This window comes from Dasypus novemcinctus, chromosome 17 (genome assembly GCF_030445035.2).
Source record: "Dasypus novemcinctus isolate mDasNov1 chromosome 17, mDasNov1.1.hap2, whole genome shotgun sequence".
Lineage (NCBI taxonomy): Eukaryota > Metazoa > Chordata > Mammalia > Cingulata > Dasypodidae > Dasypus > Dasypus novemcinctus.
In genome coordinates, this window is record NC_080689.1 from 64,587,992 (window position 1) to 64,611,092 (window position 23,101).

General features: G+C 48.8%; 1 protein-coding gene and 1 pseudogene across 25 annotated transcripts in view; both read left to right on the plus strand.

The window, feature by feature from the left end:
- Positions 1-23,101, plus strand: part of DYSF (dysferlin) — a 224,002-nt gene that overhangs the window by 25,552 nt on the left and 175,349 nt on the right. For all 25 annotated transcript variants that reach the window (XM_058278903.2, XM_058278900.2, XM_058278898.1 and 22 more), the window contains exons 2-3: positions 6,493-6,548; positions 7,457-7,548. In XM_058278903.2, coding sequence (XP_058134886.1) covers positions 6,493-6,548; positions 7,457-7,548 — 148 coding nt within the window. The remainder of the gene's footprint in view (positions 1-6,492; positions 6,549-7,456; positions 7,549-23,101) is intronic.
- On the plus strand, positions 14,011-14,838 carry LOC139436703 (transcription initiation factor TFIID subunit 9-like; annotated as a pseudogene).

The window sequence follows — 23,101 nt, forward strand, 5'->3', positions numbered from 1 at the left end:
CAGTGCATGTAGTCCCAGCCTACTTAGGGAGCCGTGAAGAGAGCAATCGCCTGAGCCTGGGAGAGCCCGGGGGTGCCTCTCGGGGGAGAGACCGCTGAGCTGGCTGCTGGAGAATCAGTAGGAGCTTACTAGATGCACCAGAGTGGAGGAGGTGGGGAAGTAAACCGACATTTAATGAGCATCCTGTGTGTCAGGCCCCTCACACATCCTGGCTTGTTTAGTTTTCACAACAATCCCATGGCAGGTGCGACAGTTTGCAGCTGGGTGCAGTTGGAATTTTGTATTCTCCACTCTCCCAGTATTCAAATAAGATTGGTGGTGATATTAATGAATGTGTTATTTTTGGTATTGTACAATGATCTGTGCAAGATTTGGAGGATCTGTTTATCTTTGTGACCAAAATTTTTGTTATAAAATCATGCACAAGTAAAAGATCTACTCAAATTACAGGATGAACCAACAGATTTTAATGTATTAGAGTACAAAAAGTTCATTTATATGGCTTCAGATTTTGCATTGCAATTAACCTTTAAGAAAGTTTGGGAGGGGAGCAGATGTAGCTCAACTGATGGAGCGTCTGCCTACCATATAGGAGGTCCAGGGTTCGGTACCCAGGGCCTCCTGGCCCGTGTGATGAGCTGGCCCACGTGCAGTGCTGCTGCGTGCAAGGAGTGCCCTGCCACACAGGGATGCCCCCTGTGTAGAGGTGCTCCACTGGCAAGGAGTGCGCCCTGCGAGGAGAGCCGCCCCCCCAAAAAAAGCGCAGCCCACCCAGGAGTGGCATTGCATACACTGAGGGCTGACGCAGCAAGATGATGTAACAAAAAGAGACACAGCTTTCTGGTGCCACGTGACAAGAATGTAAGCGGACACAGAAGAACACACAGCGAATGGACACAGAGCAGACAATGGGGTGGGGGCACGGGAAGGGGAGAGAAATAAACAAAAATAGATTTAAAAAAAAAGTTTTGGAGTGGTATCAAAGAAGGATATCCATATTACCTAAAAGTTTATTAGGGTAAGAGAGGAGTTTCGTGAGAGTACACGAGGATGGATATAAAACATGTAATATTACACCATAACATATAGGAGATGACAGACTGATAATGTAAACCATAATGTAAAACATAGGATAACTAAGAATTAAAAAAACTGTGTATCCTAAAGTATGCACCACAATGTAAGCACAGATGTCACCTTGTTTGAAAGCTATTGTCTCAGACTCTGTACATCACGTTAAGTGAATATGATGTGAATAGGGTGTAAGAGTATCGCTGTGGAAGGGAAAAAGGTTTTGTGGTGGATGTATGGGAGTGCTGTATATTATATATATGCATTGCTGTGGTCTAGGGCTCCTGTGAAGAGAAGTTCAATAATTAGGGGAAAAAAAAAAAAAAAAAAAAAGATAGGATGTAGAATTTTTTCCAAGTCAACACGTATTCTTTATCTAACCTTTAAACCCATCGCTATATGCCATTTCCTAGTAAGGGACCCTGACATTATATTGGGCTTCAAATTTCAGGGAGTTCTGGATCACAGAGTGGTTCAACAATGGCAATGGAGGAATACTGGTATAGGATACCATTGACAGGTGATATATGGCTGACAGGGAGCTGTACAGAACATATGTCCAGGGTGCATGGTAATGTTTGGATATACTCATAGTGGCAACAATTAAAAACCACAGCAGGGGGGGTACTGGGCTCCTGGCCAGTGGTGCTCTGTCGTGGTCCCTAGGGGAGCAGCGACAGTCTCCCAGGTGCAGCGGTGGGAACCGGGAGGGAGTGAGGGTTCAACAGTGAGCCCCTGATGCTAATGACTATGCTTGTGAGCTGATAAGCCTAAAATAAGAACAAGGCCTAGAGCAGCATTGTGCCTGGAAATTTCCTCCTGTCAGCCTTCATGTTACTCAAATGTGGCCAGTCTCGAAGCCAAACTCAGCATGTAAATGCAATGCCTTCCCCCCAGCGTGGGACATGACACCCGGGGATGAGCCTCCCTGGCACCGAGGGGACCACTATCAACTACCAACTGATGATGCAACTGTAAAATGACCTTATACGGAAGGTTCAATGCGGATCAGCAGAATATCCCTGTCTACATAAAATAACATGACTTTAAAATGCTGTTTGACCTAATGTAAGGGGGAAATGGAAAGGAGAAATGAGTTTATATGGCTACGAGTCTCTAAAAAAGAGTCTGGAGGCTGTCAGAAGGATTGCCCTTATGCACAACTGAGCAGAGTCTGAGAGACAGATAAAGCAGATACAACCCCCAGGTATTGGTTCCTTTGAGGGCTAAAGAGACCCATGGGAGTTATGGTCATGGCAGATGGGGTTAACTACCAGGTCAGATGGCCCCTCTTTGGAACTGGTGTTTATGTGTGATGAATCTGGACTCAGATGGAATCTCTCTTCATAAGACTTTCATGCTAATGTGCTGGAGTTGCAGTTAGTGTTGGGGTTTAAGATATATTTAGGGGATTTGAATCTCTGGACTGACAATGTGATAGCCAGGTCCTGAGCCTCAACAGACTCCAGCACCTACAATCTGATTTATTGGACTCACCATACTCAGCTAAGATGGAGTTGAAGAAGGACAACCACCACACCATGGAGCCTAGAGTGATTACAACTGAAAGTGGGAGGATTGCATCCAGCATCCAGGTGGAATCTGAGCCTCCTCTTGACATAGAGGTGCAATGGACACAACCAATCCAATGTCCACATAGAAAATGTGGCATTGGATTGGGAAAAGTGGACATGGTGGCTGATGGGTATGGGGAAAGGCAGGAAGAGATGAGAGGTGGAGGCGTCTTTGGGACATGGAGCTGCCCTGGATGGTGCTTCAGGGGCAATCACCGGACATTGTAAATCCTCACAGGGCCATCTGGATGGAATGGGGGAGAGTATGGGCCATGATGTGGACCATTGACCATGAGGTGCAGAGGTGCCCAAAGATGTACTTACCAAATGCAATGGATGTGTCATGATGATGGGAATGAGTGTTGCTGGGGGGGGGGAGAGGTGGGGTGGGGGTGGTGGGGTTGAATGGGACCTCATATATATATATTTTTAATGTAATATTATTACAAAGTCAATAAAAATATATATATAAAAGTTTATTAAACTATGCTTCCCTTTCCATATGCATATCTGGCTGGATTTTCTTCATAGATGTCAATTATAATAAGACATCTCAACAGATTTAATGCAGAAATAGACGTGTGGATCCAGCCAGACATTGAAGAGATTTGCAAAAATTAAAATGTTCAGGAATACTATTTTCTCACTCTTTTGTTTTGGAACAAAACGTTTTTCATAAAAATGCATCATTTATGCTAATACCTAATGGGCTTATTACTGTTACTTTAAAACGAACTACTAAATAATTATTTTTAAAATGTCTTAGTTTTAATTTCTAGAACGGTTATTTGATAGATACAAATTCACCTAAATCAAAGCTCTTTGGGGCCCTCAGTAATTTTTAAGAGTGTAGAGGAGTTGTCTTTCCAAGAAGTTTGAGAACTGTGGCTCACAGAAAATAAGGGTCCGAGCATGGTGTGTGTCCTTCCAAAGTGCACACTTGCCACAGGGAGTGAGAGGGCCCGGGGGGCCACCTCTCCCCCTGGGGGACGGTTAGCAGGGGCTCCCGGGGGACTCTCACAGACTAAACGCCTCCTTGCAGCCTAAAGGCCTGAGAAGCTGCTGTGGCCTTTTCCCTCCGGGCTCCTCTCCAGGGCTTGCTTTTGCTTTCAGTCTGGTTGCTTCTCTCCTCCCAATCCTTCCACTGTCCTTGCTGGCACCCTCGACCCCTCCGCTGGCCTCCTCTGCCTCTCACTCTGAAACCGGCCCGGGTGGGGGCTGACCCTGCAGGAGCCTGTGCCTCAGGGGGTCTGGAGGTGCACTGACAAAACGCTGCTTGGGGGGGGCGGCCTGGGAGGTTCCCAGAGGTTCTACTGACTTCCAGGTGGGACTCTGTAAAGAGCACTAAGTTCTCCCTTTCTTCTCACTGGAGAGTCTGGCATAGGTAGGCAAGTACTGGGTCATCTCGAAGACCCACCCCCCCAATAAAAGTTCTGTGTCCAGCTGAACACTCTCAAACGTCCAGGAGCTCCGAAGCATTTCCGTTCCCGATGCTTCAAGCAGAAAATCCGGCACGTTTTGTCTAGCGCTTTCGTGCCTCTTTCCAGGCAAAGCCCCGCAGAGCAAAAGCTCAGCGGCTCATCCCGTCCTTCGGGCTCGCGCGCCTTCCTGGAGAGAAGGTCGCCAGCCCTGGGTGCTTCGTGGGGCCCTTCTCCCTGACCCCGCTGCCCACTTGGTGCTTCGTGGGGCCCTTCTCCCTGACCCCGCTGCCCACTTGGTGCTTCGTGGGGCCCTCCTTCCTGACCCCGCTGCCCACTTGGTGGCCGCTTGTGGAGGGAGGTCGAGCTCCATCCCCACGCCTGTTTCGGTGGGTTCCCCAGAGGGAGGAATGCATTTCCCAGGGCCCAGGACCAGCCCGGGCTGCCTCCGGCCCTTCCCCCAGCCCCGCTCTTTAAGGACTTTTATCTCCGGCCCTGAGTCAGAGAGCCTGCTGGAAGGAGGGCGCCGCTCGGTCCTGCCTCTCGGACTTCCCTTCGAGGCTAGCCCACTCCCAAACACGGCTGCGCTCCTGGTACTCTGTGGTGTGGGGCAGGTTTCTCAGCCATCGCAGTGTTAGTTCTTCTTGTTGTCTACCCTAAAGCCATTCTACCTTCCCTCGGCCCAGTCCTCACGAGCCATGAAGGACACCATCCTCCAAATAGGCCCACTCGAAGCTTTGGAGGGGGCAGCGGCTTTTTTTTTTGAGGTAAAATTCACATAACGTAAAATTTACCACTTAAACCATTTAAAAAGTGTACAATTTAGCTGGCTTTTAGTATATTCTCAGTTTTCATCACTGTCTAATTCCAGAACATTTTCACCACTCAAAATGAAATTCCATGCAGACCGAGTGTAGCTCAGTGGTTGAGTGCCTGCTTCATATGCACAAAGTCCCAGGTTGAAAAAAAGGGAAATAAAGAAAAAGAAAATAAATTCCATACCCATTCAGCAGCCACTTCCCTCTCCTCCTTCCCTCCCCCCAGCCCTGGCAACCACTAATCTGCTTTCTGTTTCTATGGCGTTGCCTATTCGGATTTCATATAAATGGAATCACACACTGGGTGAAGGTGTATTTTAAAAAAGAGAGAAATGTAATATTTCCTATGATGACACTGGGTGAAGGTGTATTTTAAAAAAGAGAGAAATGTAGTATTTCCTATGATGATCACATCATAAATGCAAAATCTTCATTCAAAAATTCAGGGGCAGAGGATGTGGCTCAAGCAATTGGGCTCCCGTCTATCATACGAGAGGCCCTGGGTTCAATTCCCGAGGCCTCCTGAAGGTAGGCTGGCCCATGCCACAGAGAAATGACACAGCAAGGTGACGCAACAAAGGGAGATGCAGAGGAGAGACAGTGAGAGACGCGGCAGACCAGGGAGCTGCTGTGGCGTAAGCGATTGAATACCTCTCTCCCATGTCGGAGTTCCCAGGATCAGTTCTCTGTGCCTCCTAAAGAGAAGACAAGCAGACAAGCAGACACAGAAGATCACGAAGGGAATGAGCACAGAGAGCCGACAGAAGCACAGGCAGCAAGGGGTAGGGGCGATAAAATAAATCTTAAAAAGAAATAAACTCAGGAATAACGATAAAATGCTCATTAAGAAGAGTCAGTCTGGTTTTTTTTTTTTAAAGATTTTTAAATTTATTACTCTCCCCTTCCCGCCCACTCCGGTTGTCTGTTCTCTGTGTCTATTTGCTGCGTCTTCTTTGTCCGCTTCTGTTGTTGTCAGCGGCACTGGGAATCTGTGTATTTTTTTGTTGCGTCATCTTGTTGTGCCAGCTCTGTGTGTGTGCGGCGCCATTCCTGGGCAGGCTGTGCTTTCTTTCGCACTGGGCGGCTCTCCGTATGGGGTGCACTCCTTGCGCGTGGAGCTCCCGTACGCGGGGGACACCCCTGCGTGGCAGGGCACTCCTTACGCGCATCAGCGCTGTGCATGGGCCAGCTGCACACGGGTCAAGGAGGCCCGGGGTTTGAACTGTGGACCTCCCATGTGGTAGGTGGACGCCCTATCCACTGGGCCAAGTCCACCGCCTGTTTTTGTTTTTTTTAAAGGCGGTACCAGGGATTGAACCCAGGACCTCATACATGGGAAGCAGGTGCTCAGCCACCGCGCTGCTCCTGCTCCCTGGTGTTTGTTTTAAAAACCATAGCCCTCCTAATTGCGCGGCTGCCTCTTGGTGCCAGCGGTGAGAGAGGGAAGTTGTGTGCCTGGCACTGGGCATTCACTGCAGGTGCAGGTGCTCAGGGCGCCGGCGGGTTTAGTGAGATCCCGCTTGGCGGGTGAGCTGTGGGTGGGTGTGGGGGGGCCCTGGCTCTGCGGGAGGAGCAGGGGGCGCCTCATCTCTCTCCCCTTTGTCTCTCTAGGGGTGAAGAAGAGAACCAAAGTCATCAAGAACAGCGTGAACCCCGTGTGGAATGAGGTGCATGCTTTTCTCTTTTTTTGACCTTCTCTCCTTCCCTCTCTCCCTCTGCTGCCGCTGCCTCTGTAGGGGCAAGCCGGGCGGCCCCTGGAGGAGGTGGCTTTCTCAGCGTGTCGTCACCAGGGGTAGGGGCTGGGGGCCCAGCATGCCAGGGAGGCCCTCCTGGCTCTCGGAGCCTGGGAAGAGGTGGTGGCCTGGCCTGCCAGGTGTGTAGAGGCATGTCCCCTGGCATGTCCCCGCTCACCCCCAGCTCTGGTCGGCCAGGTAGAGGGGGTTTAGGGGCTTCCTCACGCAAGCCATTCTCCCTGCCCAAAGGCCACCTCCTCCTCACAGCCCTCCCTGATTAACCGGGTCCTCCTCTGGCTCCTCGCCAAAGCCTCCTTGCACAGGGCTCCAGTGGGGGCCTTTGGAAGCCCTGGCAGTCTCGTGTGGAGGGGTCGGGGTGCGCAGGCTGGCCTTCACCCCGAGGAGGATTGGGGGGCCCCTGGCTTGGCCCACCCGAAGTGGCACTAACTGTGCTGCCGTCCAGGGCCCAGCTTCTGGACGAGCACGTTGACCTCGAGCACCTGCAGGCCAGCTGCCTGTCCCACCTGTGCTTCTGGCCGCGCTTCCTGGTGACTGGACAGAACTGAGCGGGGATAGGAGCCCTGGGGTCTGGCCCCCTTTTCCCTTCCATTGCCTTCTGCTCTCGCTGAGCCACGTCTGAAGCTCCAGGAACCTGGATTCATTCATTCATTCATTCACTCACTCATTCATTCATTCATTCACTCATTCATTCATTCATTCACTCATTCATTCCTTCAGCCACCAGCCCATGGACGTCTGCTCAGTGTGCGGGGATGAGGGTGAACAGACAGTCCCTTCTCCCGGGAGGCCCGGGCTAAACTGCTTTTCTCCTTTCCTTCCAGGGCTTTGAGTGGGACCTCAAGGGCATCCCCCTGGACCAGGGCGCCGAGCTTCATGTGGTGGTCAAAGACCATGAGACGATGGGGCGGAACAGGTAAGGTGGGCGCGGGCGCTCCGAGGCCCGAGGGCGCGGGCAGGTCAGCCTCCGGAGTCCCTGCCCCAGCCTGTTCCTGGGGCCCTGCAGACTCGGACATACCTGAGGGCTGGTGTTGCAGCTCAGCGTTTCCAGGCTCAGTGGGCAGTGTCGGGGAGAACTGGAGAGCGCCCAGGCTGAGGAGGGAACGTGAGCTAGAACCGGGCGTGCAGGCCTTTGTGAGCAGCCTGGCTGCCAGCCCGGAGGCAGGAAGAGGCTCCTTGCCTCCCGCTTTGGCCCAGAGGCTCCCGGGGGCGGCCCTCATGCCCAGCCCAGGAGGTGAGGGCGGCCAGCACGCCCCAGGAGGAGGCAGGAGAAGAGAAGCGGTCGCCAGCGGGGAGCTATCGCGGAGGGCTTCGTGGAAGAGGAGGGCTTTGCGGTGAGGTTTATGGTTTAGAGGTCATCGCAGCAACAAGGCTAGCCCTGACTGCACCCCTCCTGGGTGGCAGAGCTTCCTGTGAGTTCTTTCATTTCCACAGTGGGGAGGCTTTCCAGGCAGGAGACTCACAGGAGCACAGTGGGGGTGGCAAAAGCAGGCTCCCTGCAGGCCAGCCAGGGCCCCTTCCTCTTTTACGGAGCTCCTGGCCTTGTACTTGGGGGTGGGTGGGTGGTAGCGGTGGACACGGGGGTGGGCAGAGACCTGGTAGATGGACCTGTGATTGGGGGTGGGGGCCTGGGACATGCAGCCTGTGAGGTCGGTGGACAGTGACAGGCCTTGGACGTTGGGGTAGGAGTTCGGTGGTCCCTGCTTGCTGGGTGGGACGGGGAGCAGCTGTGTGAGGAACTGGCAGGGGTGGGCGTGTGCCCTTGGTGCCATTTCCTGAGGTCCGAGGAGCGGGTGCTGGCGCGCTGTCCTGTGGCCGGCTCACAGGGGCCCTTTGTGTGGGAACTGGTCACTGGCTTCTGAGGCCAGGGAGGCCTGGTTGTGTTACCCTGGGGTGGAGAAGGGGAGGGGGACGGAGGGAGCATTCGGGGACCTGGGGCAGGCTGAGGGCCTTAGACTGCCAAACTCCTGGAAAAATTGAAATCATGAAAAGCATGGAAAGAAAATCCTACCTGCCAGTGCCTACCCGTGGTTCTGCTTAGGTACAGGTGTATGGGGGGCGGTTACCTCCGTGGACCCCTGAAGGCGTGGCTGCGGCGGGGGTGGGGGTAGGGGGCCGGGTGTGCTAACGAGGGGCGGTCGGGCCCGTCCCATCCAGCTCTGGACCGTGCTCGGGGGGTGGTGCTTGGACTCAGTTCCCTCCAAACTACATTCTACTGAGACATTCTGTGGACAAGCGTGGGGTGGAGGGCGGCCTCTCAGACCCCGTGGGTGCGATTCCGACAGCCGACACGTGCAGGCCCAACGAGAGGTGAGCGGCAGGGCCGGCCTTGGCAGGGGCCTCGCGAGCCGGCTGCGGGTGACAGCAGCCTGAGCAGACGGCCGACGCGTACCAAGAGCTTAGCCGAGCGTCTGGCCCACACTGGGCCTTTGTAACAATGTCCTTTTTTAATCAGGTAGGTACTGTAATTATAATTGTCATCGTTACAGATGGGGAAACTGAGGCTCTGAGCGATTGGGTAACTTTCTCAAAGGCGAGTGATGGAGGAGCTGGGCACGGAGGGCAGGCTTTTGCCAGGTGCTCCCTCCGCGCCTCTCAGAGGCCCCTGGAAGCCCGAGGCAAGTGTGCCCTTCTGGAGAGTTCCTTTGCCCTGGTCAGGCTGGAGTGAGGGGCCTTAGTGAGGCAAAGGCTGGAGCGGCCGGTTACTGCAGGGCGCGCAGGGGAAGTGCATGTTTCATTTTCATTATCACATTCAGCAGTTTCACAGGCCCCGTGGGCGGGATTTCTTAGATGAAGGCAGGGTCCTTGAGCATAGTTTTGATCAATTCAGGGAGCAGGCCTGCCCTCCAGGTGGCACCAGGCCAGTCCACACGCAGCCCCCGGGCGGGGGGTCATGCTGGGGCAGGGGCGTCGCCCCTTGCGGCCCTCCCGTTGGCACTGTGGGTGTCCTCCAGCTCCTGGGGGAAGTCTGCTCCCTGAAAATCAGTTTCTCACGTGCCCAGTTTCCTGCAGGGACAGTTCCTCAAATGTCAATTTGCAGAATGGCTAATTCCCTAACTGTACTAATTTCCCAGAAACTTCTGTTTCATAACTATTGGAATATGATTTTCTCTTTTTCCTAATATCTTTCTTAATTTTGCATTTCCAGCAGCTAACTATGAAAACATAATTAAACCGAAACTAAATTTACAGTCATAAATATCTGGAGACTGTCAGAGGCTGGTAAAATGACACTGCTATGTGTAGAAATGCTGGAATGTGGCTTCATTTTAGGAGCAAGTGGGGTACGTGGGCACCACAGCAGTTTGCTCAGATGTAAGGTGGTGAGCAGTGGGAGGGACAAAGAGTACCTGAGGGGAGTTCTATCATACTCCCCTGATAGACCTCAGATTTGCTGTACGTGTGATATGTGGGAAAAACAATCATAGGTTAAACGTATGAAAAATTACCCAAACTGTAAAAGTAATAAAGGAGGGAAGCATCTGTGGCTCAATCAGTTGAGCTTCCATCTACCATATGGGAGGCCCTGGGTTCGTGTCCCGGGGCCTCCTTGTGAAGGCAGGCTCACCCGCATGCTGCGTGCCCGTGTGCCGTGGAGAGCTGGCGCAGCAAGATGATGCAACAAAGGGAGACAAGCAGATACAGGAAAAACATGCAGCAAATGGACAAAGAGAAGAGACAGCAAAGAATGAAACAAGCCACAAGGGGGGAATAAATAAATAAATAAATCTTAAAAAAAAAAAGGTACTAAAGGAACAAGGAAGCCATAATAGGAATCATGTGACATTTCATGTTGAGATAGAGAAGAAAAAACCAAATCAGTAAGTTCAGTTCAATGAGCATTGTAGATCCAGCACCCACTCTTTGCCCTCCAGTTTGTCACAGTCTGGTGAGGAGGCAAATGGGGAAACATGAGGATGCCATTAGGTGCCACAGGGTTCACTGCTGCCCGACTGGCCCCAGGTCTCAGTGAGGTCACGTTGATTAATGCTCGAATCCTACAGGATTGTTGAGTAGCCGTCCCTTCACTTCGGGGAGTCTGGGCCATGTGGCCCGGGCACTCTCTGAGCCTTCCAAGCGAGGTCCATCTGGAGTTGTGGACTCTTTCCCTCCCTCCCTCTTCCCCTGCGTTTCTAGATTCCCCTCAAGGCCTCCCACATTGTTGTTTTTTTTTTTTCAATTTATTTAATTTATTTATTCCCTGCCCCCTTGCTGCTTGCATTGGCTGTCTGCTCTCTGTGTCCATTTGCTGCATGTTCTTCTGTGTCTACTTGTCTTCTCTTCTTGTCTTCTCTTTAGGAGGTACAGGGAACTGATCCCGGGACCTGCGGCGTGGGAGAGAGGCCCTCATTGCTAGCGCCACCTCAGCTCCCTTGTCTGCCACGTCTCTCACTGTCTCTTCTCTGCGTCTCCCTTTGTAGCGTCATCTTGCTGGGCCCACTCTCTGCGGCATGGGCCAGCCTGCCTTCACAGGAGGCCCCAGGAATTGAAACTGGGACCTCCCATACGGCAGACGGGAGCCCCTTGGCTTCTTCCTCCTCACACATTCTTTATAGCCTCTCACTCCACGTCTCTGCCTCAGGCTTTGCTTCTTTTCCTTCCCCCCTCCTTCTTTTATTTGCGCCTGTCTTCACTCCCCTCGCGCCCCCCCCATGGCTTCTGGAGAATTTGATATCAATGACTGTTGGCAGTTTTGGGGTGGCTTTCTTAGATCAGACAATTCTGGCCTTGAGTGGGGAGCCCTCCCTGCCTCAGGAGGGGAAGCCAGGTCTGGGCACACCCTTGGGGTTCCTCTGCAGCCCACCCACCCATGGGGAGAGGGGCAGCCCTGAGCCTGAGGGATTCCTCAGCCAACGGCAGTGGTGGGCCAACTCTGTGCCAATCAAATCAGGTTTCAAATGCTCAGGAAGGGAAACTCTGCCCCTGTGACCGGGAGACACTTTGGCAACCCCGGCTGGAGGACGCTGGACTCCTGACCCCGGCTGCTCTGGAAAAGCTCACTTTACTCCAGGCTGCTCTGAGGGCCCGTGCTTGACCCCTGGAACACTCAGGGTCAGCGGTTCCTAATTCAGGCTACACCACAGAGTTACCTGGGCAGCTTTTATTTTATTTATTTATTTTTTATTTTTATTTTTTTAAAAGATTTATTTATTTATTTAATTTCCCCCCCTCCCCTGGTTGTCTGTTCTTGGTGTCTATTTGCTGCGTCTTGTTTCTTTGTCCGCTTCTGTTGTCGTCAGCGGCACGGGAAGTGTGGGTGGCGCCATTCCTGGGCAGGCTGCTCTTTCTTTTCACGCTGGGCGGCTTTCCTCACGGGCGCACTCCTTGCGCGTGGGGCTCCCCCATGCGGGGGACACCCTTGCGTGGCAGGGCACTCCTTGCGTGCATCAGCGCTGCGCATGGCCAGCTGCACACGGGTCAAGGAGGCCCGGGGTTTGAACCGTGGACCTCCCATATGGTAGACGGACGCCCTAACCACTGGGCCAAAGTCCGTTTCCCTGGGCAGCTTTTAAATACGCCGATGCCTGGGTCGCACCCCAGAGATTCTGATTCAGTTGGTTTGAGACTGGGCCTGTGTGGTCATTAAAGCCCCCGGTGGTTCTTTGTGCAGCCAGGGCCGAGAAGCACCGGTCTAGATTCTAGACCAAGGCTGCCAGATAGAACTTTCAGAGGTGATGGATATGTCCTGTCTGTGCTGACTAGTGGAACTGAGGAGCCAAATTTTAAATTCTCTTTAATTATGTTAAACTTAAATCTAAATAACCACATATAGCTAGCAGATCCCATGTTGGACAGCGCAGCTCTAGATTTTTAGGACAGTGTTCCCGCTCTGACTACATGATAGAATCACCTGGGAGCTTTAAAGAAATGCTGGTGCCTGGGCTGCCCCCCCAAGCTGATGAAACGGGGAGCTCTGGAGTGGGATGCAGCCATCGGTATGTTAAAAACTTCCCTGGTGATTCCAGGGAGCACCCAGGAGGGAGAAACAACTGCCTGAGAGCAATCCTGGCACTCCTGAAACATTGCTCTCAAGTTTTCAAAAGATTGTCTTAGTTGGACAGATATCATGCGAGTTGCCTTAAATAATAAGAATTTATTGTCTTATGGTTTTGGAGGGTAGAAGTCCAAACTCAAGGTCCCAACAGGCCACACTTTCTTCTGGAGTCTGCAGCAGTCTGGGGCTGTCTTGCTGCAAACTTCGGGGATCTTTTGTCCATCACCACCTGCCTCCTGCCCTGGCTGCTTCTGGCTTTTTCCACTTCTGGTTTCTACTGATTAACTGTGTCTGGATTTCCTTTGGGCCCACCCAGATTTTTAAAAATCCTATTCTCAAATGAGCCCAAACTTTAACTGTTAATAATAATATCTTTTTTTTTTTTTTAAAGGAGGTACCTGGAATTGAACTTGGGACCTCGTACATGCAAAGCAGGTGCTCAACCACTGAGCTATACCTGCTCTGCAATAATAACATCTCCAAAGGTCTGGTTTTCAAATGAGCTCATACCCACAGGAACACAGATTAGGATTTGACCATGTCTATTGTGGAGGGCATGATTTAATCCCCAACAATCAGTAGGAAAGAAATATAAATGATCACTCTTATAGTAGTTCATGTATGTCATTATTGGTAGAAATGATCACCACAAAATATTAATGGCAAAAACTGCACATGGTAAAATTGTTAAAGGAATGAAAAACTGACTGAAGAATCTTACTGATATCTGCAAATGTTGACCCAGGAAAATTGGACTTAATAAGAATAATTTTGCAAAAGAATCTCAAGATGGCTAGGAACTATAGTTAATAAAGCTTGATATGGACCTAAAAATTAAAAAGACCTGTGAACCAAATCTGTGCTGTGAAATTTACCCAGAAAGTAATTGTTACCAATGAAACTAATTTCAGTAAAATACCAATGAAATGGACAGAAAGGAAACTGTTTAATGGCACTTTATAGAAAAATGTATCAACTTAAACTGGCTTAATTGTACATGTTCTGGAAAATGTCTTCCTGGTGGAAATTAATGTAGGGATATTTTTTATTTAAGTGTTTTGGAAATATAAAAAAAGAAAAATCTCCATGGGGGCAAAACATCCACCTATGAAACACCAGGGTCAAATTGTCTGATTCTCGCCCACATGCCGTAGCTCACTGTTTTAGTTTGCCAAAGGGCTGCCGATGCAGAGTACCAGAAATGGGTTGGCTTTTGTAATGGAAAATTTATTAGGATAAAAGCTTCCAGTTCTGATGTTGCAGCTGAACATCCTGCTTACCGTTACTCCAGCGGCTGGAAAAACTACACTAGGCAAAGCACTTGCATCAAGATCAGGACTGAAGTAGAGTCATGTGGGTGATTTAGCTAAAGAAGTCTGATCACCTGATATCAAGGAGTCTGGCGAGGTGGCTTCTCCCAAGAGCGTGCTGAAAGACGCACAGAGGATGGGACAAATCCTGAAGGATATGGGGATTACAGAACATGAGCCAAGAGTTATAAATCAGATGTTGGAGTTTGCCTCTCGATATGTGACCACAATTCTAGATAATGCAAATATTTATTCAAGCAGGCTAAGGAAGCTACTGTTGATAGAGATCACGTGCGATTGGCAATCCAGTGTCCCGCTGACCAAACTTTTTATCTCTCTTCTCCCAAGAGATTTTTTATTAGGTATTGCAAGGCAAAGAAATCAAACTACTTTGCCATCAATTAAGTCACATTCACGTCCCAGGTTGCCTCCTGATAGATACTGCTGAAGTGCTCCTTACTATAAACGTAAGTCTTTACAAAAAAAGGCATCCGCTTCTGCAGGAAGAAGAGCAGTTCCCCAGTTAAGTGTGGGTTCAGTTACTAGCAGACCTAGTACCCTCACTAGGCTCACCAACCCCACAAACTGTGTCTGTTTCAACTAAAGTAGGGGTGGCAAAGGTTTACAGTACAGATGCCCACCTCACAGTCCCCAGCTGTTAAAATGTCTATTCCTGCAACATCAGCAGTTCAGAATGTTCTAATTAAGCCATCATGAATTGCGCCCAAAAACATTCTTATTACTACTAACATGGTGTCATCACAAAATACTGCCAATGACTTATCAAATACATTGAAAAGAAAACATGAAGATGATGATGATGATGATGATGATGATGATGACTATGATAAGTTGTAATCAGCCCTGATGCATGTAATATGTATACTTAGTCTTGAGTCCACTGTACGTAAATTAAACATACATGCTGGATCTTTTCAAGTTCTGTTTTAGAAAAACCTTAATTAATATTTAATGAGTAAATATGGTTACCATACTTTTCAACTGAGATGTTGGATTTTCTTTAAGAGTATTAGTAGTGTTTTTTCGTCAGCTTTTAAGTGTAAAAAATAAAGTTGTCATTCATCTATTTGATTTCCCAAATATTGCCTAGGACATACAGTCTATCTTCACTATTTATAGATCCTGCACGAGCAAATTTGCCTACTTGTAAAATTTGTTGTAATCACCAAATCAGTAATCATGGTGCTTTCGTGGTCATGTGTGGACATGTGCAGTGCAGACAAAAAAATTGAGTCACCTGATGTAGTACTAGAAAAACCCAGCATAGCTTAAACATTAAGGCATTGTACTGTACCTTATAATGCTAGAAAAATTCCTTGTAACTCTTGCTCACTTCAGAAGGCACAAAGAGCTATAGCATTAGCCTTAACCAGATTTAGCTCCACAAAAAATGTATAACTATGCACTTCCTCACTCATTATTGTTACTTGCATCTCATCTGTCTTCACATCCCTACCACCTCCCATTCTTATCACCCCAAGATTACCCCACCCAAGGTACCATGCATATTTTAAGATAAATTCAGAGAGCAAAAACTAATTTTCCCAGCACCTTCTTAGAAATGTCACTCTAATGATTAACTTTCTTTGTTTCAACTAGTTTAAAAGCTTTGAGAAAAACCTTTTATGGCGGGCTGATGTAAAATTGTACATTTCTGGTCTTCTGCTGGCAAATTAAGCCTCATTTCCTTCCTAGCCTAGTTCAGTGTGTCCTCTATTCTGCTGTGCTGAGCGAACAAACCCAGCCAAGGACCTCCTCGGCCCTTCTTCAATGTGTGCTCTGCCTTCTTATTTCAGCTCCCATGCTATAGAGATGCATCTCTCTAACTGAAGAAGACTTAAATAAATGGAAGGACATTCTGTGTTCATCAACTGGAAAACTAAATATCATTATGATGTCAATTCTACCCAAACTGATTTACAGATGCAATGCAAGCCTAATAAAAATCTCAACAGCCTTTTTTTTTTTTTTCAGAAATGGAAAAGCCAATTATCAAATTTATTTGCAAGGGTAAGGGGCCCCAAATAGCCAAAAATGTCTTAAAAAGGAACGAAGTTGGAGGACTTAACTTCTTGACTTTAAAACATATTATTTAGCTATAGCAGTAAAAACAACATGGTACTAGCATAAGGATAGACAGACTGAGCAATGGAACCAAATTAAGAACTGGGAAACAGACACTCATATCTATGGTCAAATGATTTTTGACAAGGCCATCAAGCCCTCCCAGCTGGGCCAGAACAGTCTATTCAACAAATGGTTCAGGGAGAACTGGATATCCATATCCAAAATAAAGAAAGAGGACCCCTGTCTCACACTTTATACAAAAATTAACTCAAAATGGACCAAGGACCTAAATATAAAAGTGGCAACCATAAAACTGCCAGAAGAAAATGTAGGCAACCCTCTTTAAGATCTTGCAGTAGGTGGTAGTTTCTTAAATCTTACACCCAAAGCATGAGCAACAAAAGAAAAAACAGATAAATGGGACCACTTCAAAATTAAACACACACACACACACAATACACATATATATAGTTATTAATTTTAGGAAGTACTGGGTATTGAACCTAGGACTACATACATGGGAAGCAGGCACTCAACCACTGATTTACATCTACTCCCCATAAAATTAAACACTTTTTGCACCTCAAAAGACTTTGTCAAAAGGGTGAAAAGGCAGCTGACTCAATGGGAGAAAATATTTGAAAATCACGTATCTGATATTCATGGTATATAAAGATATACTACAACTCAACAATAAAAAGACAAATACCTGATTAAAAAATGGGCGAAAGACTTGAATAGGCAATTGTCCAAGGAAGAAATACAAATGGTGAAAAAAAAACACATGAAGAAATGTTCAGGCAGCAGACTTGGCCCAGTGGATAGGGCATCCGTCTACCACATGGGAGGTCCGCGGTTCAAGCCCCGGGCCTCCTTTACCCACGTGCAGCTGGCCCATGCACAGTGCTGATGCGCGCAAGGAGTGCCGTGCCACGCAGGGGGGTCCCCTGCGTAGGGGAGTCCCATGCACAAGGAGTGCGCCCTGTAAGGAGAGCTGCCCAGAGCGAAAGAAAAGTGCAGCCTTCCCAGGAATGGTGCTGCACACACGGAGAGCTGATAGAACAAGAAGAAACAGATTTCCATGCGGCTGACAGCAACAGAAGCGGACAAAGAAGACGACGCAGCAAGTAGACACGGAGAACAGACAACCAGGGTGGGGTGGGGTGGGGGTGGGGAAGGGGAGAGAAATAAATAAATAAATAAGTCTTTAAAAAAAATGTTCAGCATCAGTAGCTGTTAGGGAAATGCAAATCAAACCTACAATGAGATATTATTTCACACCTATTAGAACGGCCATTATTAAAAAGTTAGAAAACTACAAGTGTTGGAGAGGACGTGGAAAGATAGGAATGCTGAATCACTGTTGATGGGAGTGTAGAATGGTACAGCCACTGTGGAGGACTGTTTGGCAGTTCCCAAGGAAGTTGAATATAGACTTGCCTTGTGACCTGGCAATACCATTACTAGATATATACCCAGAAGAACTGAGAGCAGTGACATGAACAGATGTCTGCCGATTAATGTTCATAATGGTGTTATTCACAACTGTCAAAAGTTGGAAACAACTGTTTACCACATAAACAGTGTTGTATACACCTGATGAAATAATATACAGCTGTGAGAAGAAATGAAGTCATGAATCATATGACAACATGGATGAACCTGGAGGACATTATGTTGAGTCAAGAAAACCAGGCACAAAGGAACAAATACTTTATGACTGTGCTACTATGAACTAAATATATTGTGTAAACTCATGGAGTTAATAACTAGAATATAAGTTATCAGAAAATAGAATGAGGGTAGTGAATGGAAAGCTGAGACTTAATCTGTGCAAAACTGGTAAAAAAGGTTGCTTATAAATCTTTGTAAATGTATAGAAAAGGTGAAAGCACTACATAGTGTTTGTGACTAGCAGAGCTATTATATGGCTATGACAATGGTTGAAAGGGAAAGTCTAAGGATATGCATATTACTAGAAGGAAAGCTAAAAAGTATAACATGGGACTGTGTAACAGTAAAATCTCATGTGAAATATCATCCTAATCTCGAATAGGATGATATTGCGTAGATAAGACTGTTTTTTATAGAACATAAACACAAACTAGAAAGATGGAAACAAAATAGTAGCTGTGTAAGGCAGGGAAAGCATGGAGAGACTGAGCGGTGACAAGTTGTTTTTTTAAAATTATTATTACTGGAATAATGAAAATGCTCTCATCATGATTGAAGTGATGAATGTACAACCATGTGATTATACCAAATACCACTGATTGTACACTTTGAGTGGATTTATACTTTAATAATATGTGTGTGTTTAGACAAGCTTCCCTCAGATATGAATTATCATGTTATTAGATGTGAGTTCAGTGTTAATGAGCTTATTTAATGAGGTTCAATTACTTGGCCATTAATGATTTTTGTATAAATTTGCCTAAATTTATGTTCAGAAGTTTTGTCTAAATGTTGCTTTAAAATATTCTGAGGGCAATGATACTGCTAGATGGGGTTAAATGGAGCCAGTGTCTAAAAGCTGGTGAAACAGAGAACTACCTAGGGAATCACTGTATGCAAATTTAAGGAGGAGAAAAAAGATAAAAGGTGACTTTAAACAGAAACACCAAACAAAGTGACATATGGATTGGTTGACAAAATACTGTGACCAGAGGTTAGCAGAAGCCTAATGGGTGGCAGCGGTGGGTCAGTACTCGCTAATTCCACATTCACGGAGACATTGTAAAACATAATTGCCATGAACATTGAGAATCTATCCTTACATTTACAAATTCTTCATTGTTTACCTGAAATACAAATTTGACTGGGCAGCCTTACCCCAGGGTGACAGTGCATCCAGCCTCCCTTGCAACCTAGAAGGAGACCTGGATTTACACCAAGAATCAGTTAAGAGGCACGTTATTCGTTATGGCCCTTCAAGATGTTTCCTTTGAGTAGAGTTCTTCCCTGGCTTGAGTAGCATTTTCTTTGGAACAGAGTGGTACACTCCCAGTCTTTAGAGTCCTGGTGACTGTGTAAAGTGGGCATCGAGGGGCCTGTCACCCACGGACAGAGTCTACCTTCCCCTTCCTTGTGGACCAGCTCATCGATCAAGGTGCTTGCGCCCCTTTGGGCCAGCCCAGGAGGCAGCTCTGAAAAGCATTCCTGAGTGCCGCTGCTCCTTCTCCCCCTTCCCCACCCCATCCTCCAGGGGCTGAATGACCTTGTCAGTGGGATAAGCGTGGACCTATTTGGGAAGAGCTAGGGTCTGGTCCCAGCTAGCTAGCTGTGTGGCCTCGGGCAGGTTACCTAGGTTTCCCTCCTTCTTAGGGAGTATGAAATCAACTGCAAAAGCACATTGAAGGAACCTGCCACACAGGGAGGCTCCATAAATGTTAGTTCCCTTTGGCACATCCCTTGCCCTTACCCCCTCATGCTGCAGGTCTGATGCCCCAGTTGCTTCAAGTCCTGCTGACCCAGCCCTCTCCCAAAAGGCTCCTCCCAGCTGGCTATGGTTTGAAAGGGGCTAATTCACACGGAGAGGTTAGTGGCAGTTGTGATTTCACGTTTCGCTCCTTCTTGGGAGTCTGGATGCTGTTACTGTTCAGCCAGATTCTGCTTAGACCTAAAAGGGAAGTGCTAACGGTGAGCGTCCAGGCCCCACAAAATATATTGGTGATGGTGGGTCACTTGGGTGACGATCTCCTGTAGGGGTGTCTCTGAGCCTGGAGTAGGGCTCAGTGTCCACAGACTGGAGGTGGGGGATATCCTGATGTCTTCTGGGGCAATGGGCATAATCTGTGGGGCCTTTCAGGGAGGAGCTGATCAAAAGTCTTAGACCCTTGAGCAAGAATGCATGGGAGGGAGATGGGGAGGGGGCCTGACCAGTTGGTGCCTGTCACCCACACCTGATGGGTGCTGATGTGAGTGAGGGTTCCATCCCGGGAGGAGGAAGGTGGTCTAGGGCCCCCAGGCTGTCCACTGGAGCTGGGCAGGGCTGGGATGGTGGCACGAGCGTGAGGGTCACGGGCTTCCCTCAGGGACCCCACTCCCAGAAGTGAGTTCCCGTCCTGGCCCTGTCTATGACTTGGGCCTCTCTGAGCCTCTGTTTTCTCCTCAGCAAAAGGGCAGCAGCAGTACCTATGTTGCCAGGTGGTTGTGAAGTTTTAAATGAGAGAATGTGCGCATGTCAGATGCCTACTAGGTGCTCGTGGAGGCTGTTGGTAGTAGCAGGAGCCATATGGTCTGCACACACATAGATGCCACAGACGTGTGAACATTCCTTCATGCGTGTGCCCCAAGTGGACACATGCTGCCCCGAGTGTGCACAAACAGGCTGCATACATATATGCACACGTCTTTTACTTTTAAAAATACTAAGAGAAAAAAACATGCAAGAGAATAAAAATGACCAGTAAGCCTCATGACTTAAAAAGTTAAAAAGGAAAAAGTGTAAGTTCTCTCACCCTTCACCAGTCTCCTTTTCTCTGTTGTTAACAATTGGGTGCACATCTTTCTCAATGTTTCCTTAGCACTGGCAGGCATCTGTTTACCTACCTGCGTATACATTTCCTTATACAAAAATGCTCTGTAAATAGGTCTGCTGTTTGTCACTCCATCATGGACTTTGCCAACTCAGCCTGCGTGGACCAAGCACGTTTTTAAATGGCTGTGGCCTCGCACAGGGTGGGAGTGGGGAGGGCACAGGACCCAATTCAGCAAACCCTCATTGACTGACCTTGAGTTTCTTTCCAGTTTCCTGCTCTCTAATGATTTTCAGTGAACGTCTTTATCCTTGGACTATTGATTCTTTAGGAGAGGTCTTACGGTGGGATCACTGTACCAATCGGCCTGAGCAGAGAACATTTCCATAGATTCTGCGAAATTACTTTTCAAAAATGTTATTTTAATTTACGCCCACCAACAATCTAAAAAAGTGCCCATCAATTGTTGTGTAATGGGCAAAAAAAAAAAAGGTATCTTGTAATCTGTGTTTTTTGAGTACTTGTAAAATGGAGCATTTTTTCAAGCATATATTGCCCATTTGTATTCTTTCTGTGAATTGCTTATTTTGGCACTGGGGGTTGCCTGAATTTTTTTCCTTAATGCATGGTAATGTTTTATAGTTGGGATGCCATCGGGAATGCTAACCCTGTGTCTTCTGGGTGGAGGACGTCTCCTTCCTGCTCGCTGGGTCACAGCGTCATTCCTCTCACGCTGCATTTCCATTCCGATATGCGTGTGCGCAGACACCATTTAAAAGGCGGTCGGAGGTTTGCTGTTGCTAGGGGTTGAGTGAAGTAGGCAAAAGTTCAGCCTCTGGGCTTTAGAAAGCCGGTTTGCAACCCCCTTCCCCCCCCTGCAGCCCCCCTTTCTAGAATCTTTGGTCGTGGGGCAGGAACATTTACCATTCATCGCCCCATTGTTCTCAGCTGGGAAGCACTGACCGTCTCCTGATTTTCAAGGATTTTTATTTTGGCCTGGATTTTGTCCTGGATTCCATCCAGGAAATCCCTGGGTTTCAACACGATTTTTCCTTTTGTGTTTCTCTGGACTGAAGTGGAAAACTATTGAGAGCTACCCTTGGGCAGCCCCTGGGGAGTCAGGCCCTAGTGGGAAGGCTGCCATAGGCCGTGCGGCTCAGGGGGGCAGACTGCCCGCCGGCCCCGTTTCCTGCCCCTCGGCACCGGGCACGCTCGGCCCTGGCGGCGTGTTTCCTCCGTGGTGGGCTCAGTCCCTGAGAGTGTGTGTCTCCCCCCAGGACAGGCCTGCGAATTTCCTGCTGCCTTAGGCTTTTACTCCCTGGCCGTCTGGGCTGTAGGAGTCTGTCCTTCCAGGAGCCCTAGAGTCTGTCACGCATCGAGCCCTTGCCCAGAGGAGGCAGGGGTCTCATCCCTGCATTGAAGAGACCTGTGGGGACATCAGGTTGGGGGGTCTCATCTCCCTCATCCTCGAAGGATGGAGATCTGGAGGGTCTTAGTTCTATTCCACCATCAAGAAGAACAAAAAAATAAGGTGCATCCCTTCCACCTGACGGTGCCTGAGCCACGAGCTGCTGAGACCCTCTCCGTAATTTGGTGGGATGGGTGTGCAGGGAGAGGGATGGGAAGGGGGTGGTGGTGGGAGGGAGCCGGCCCTTACCCAGCACCTCTAGGCCCAGGCACGTGGCGGGTGTAGTTTAACTCGGCCCGTGCGGCACCCTCTGGGGTGTGCACAGTTTCCCTGGAACTCCCATGGGGCAGAGAGCGTTTTGTTCTCTGCTCTATTCCCAGTACCTCCAGTGGTGCCTGACTCTACGGGTTTGGTGACCGAATCGGTGACTTTTACAGATGAGGACAGGGCCTCGGGAAGGCTCCGAACCTTGTGCCAAGAGCCGGGCAGTGGCGAGCTGGGCCTCAGATCCAGGGGAACCACTTCAGAGCTCTCTTCCTGGTCATTAAAGGATAAATCCTGCCCATCCTCATCATTCGTGGATTCCGTATTTGCAAATTCACCTGCTCACTGACATTTGTTTTGCAACCCCCAATCAGTGCTCGCAGCCCTTGCGTGGGCATTCGTTGACACACAGAGAGGGCCGAAAAAATTTGAGTCACCCGGTGGGCACGTGAGCAGCTGAAGTTGAACAAGGCAGTGCTCTGCCTTCTTGTTTCAGCTCTCCTTCTGTAAACAAGCGTCCTTTTGGCAGTGTGTTTAGCGTGGTGTTGTTGGCATTCTTGTGATTTTTCTTGGGGATTTCCCTGTTTAAAATGGTCCGCAAGCATGGAGCTGAAGCACTCTCTAGTTCTCCAAAGCACTAGGCGGCGGTGATCTGCCTTACAGACAAGCTACGTGGAGGGTGGTGGCTAGCTGGGGACCAGTTCTTTTCCGTGGAGGAAAAAATGTGTGTCCTGTCAATATGTCAGCCGCTGTGGTCTCTCCCTCCCTCCCCCACGCCAATTCCTGACATCTCTTTGTGCCCTTGGGGTGGCAGCAGCTCTTTCAGCCCCCACGCCTCTCCTGCCCCCACGTTCCAGTGGCCCCAGGACACAGTGACGCTCTGAGCGGTGAGCAGGCCTGGGGCCGCTGGGGGAGCCAGCGACATT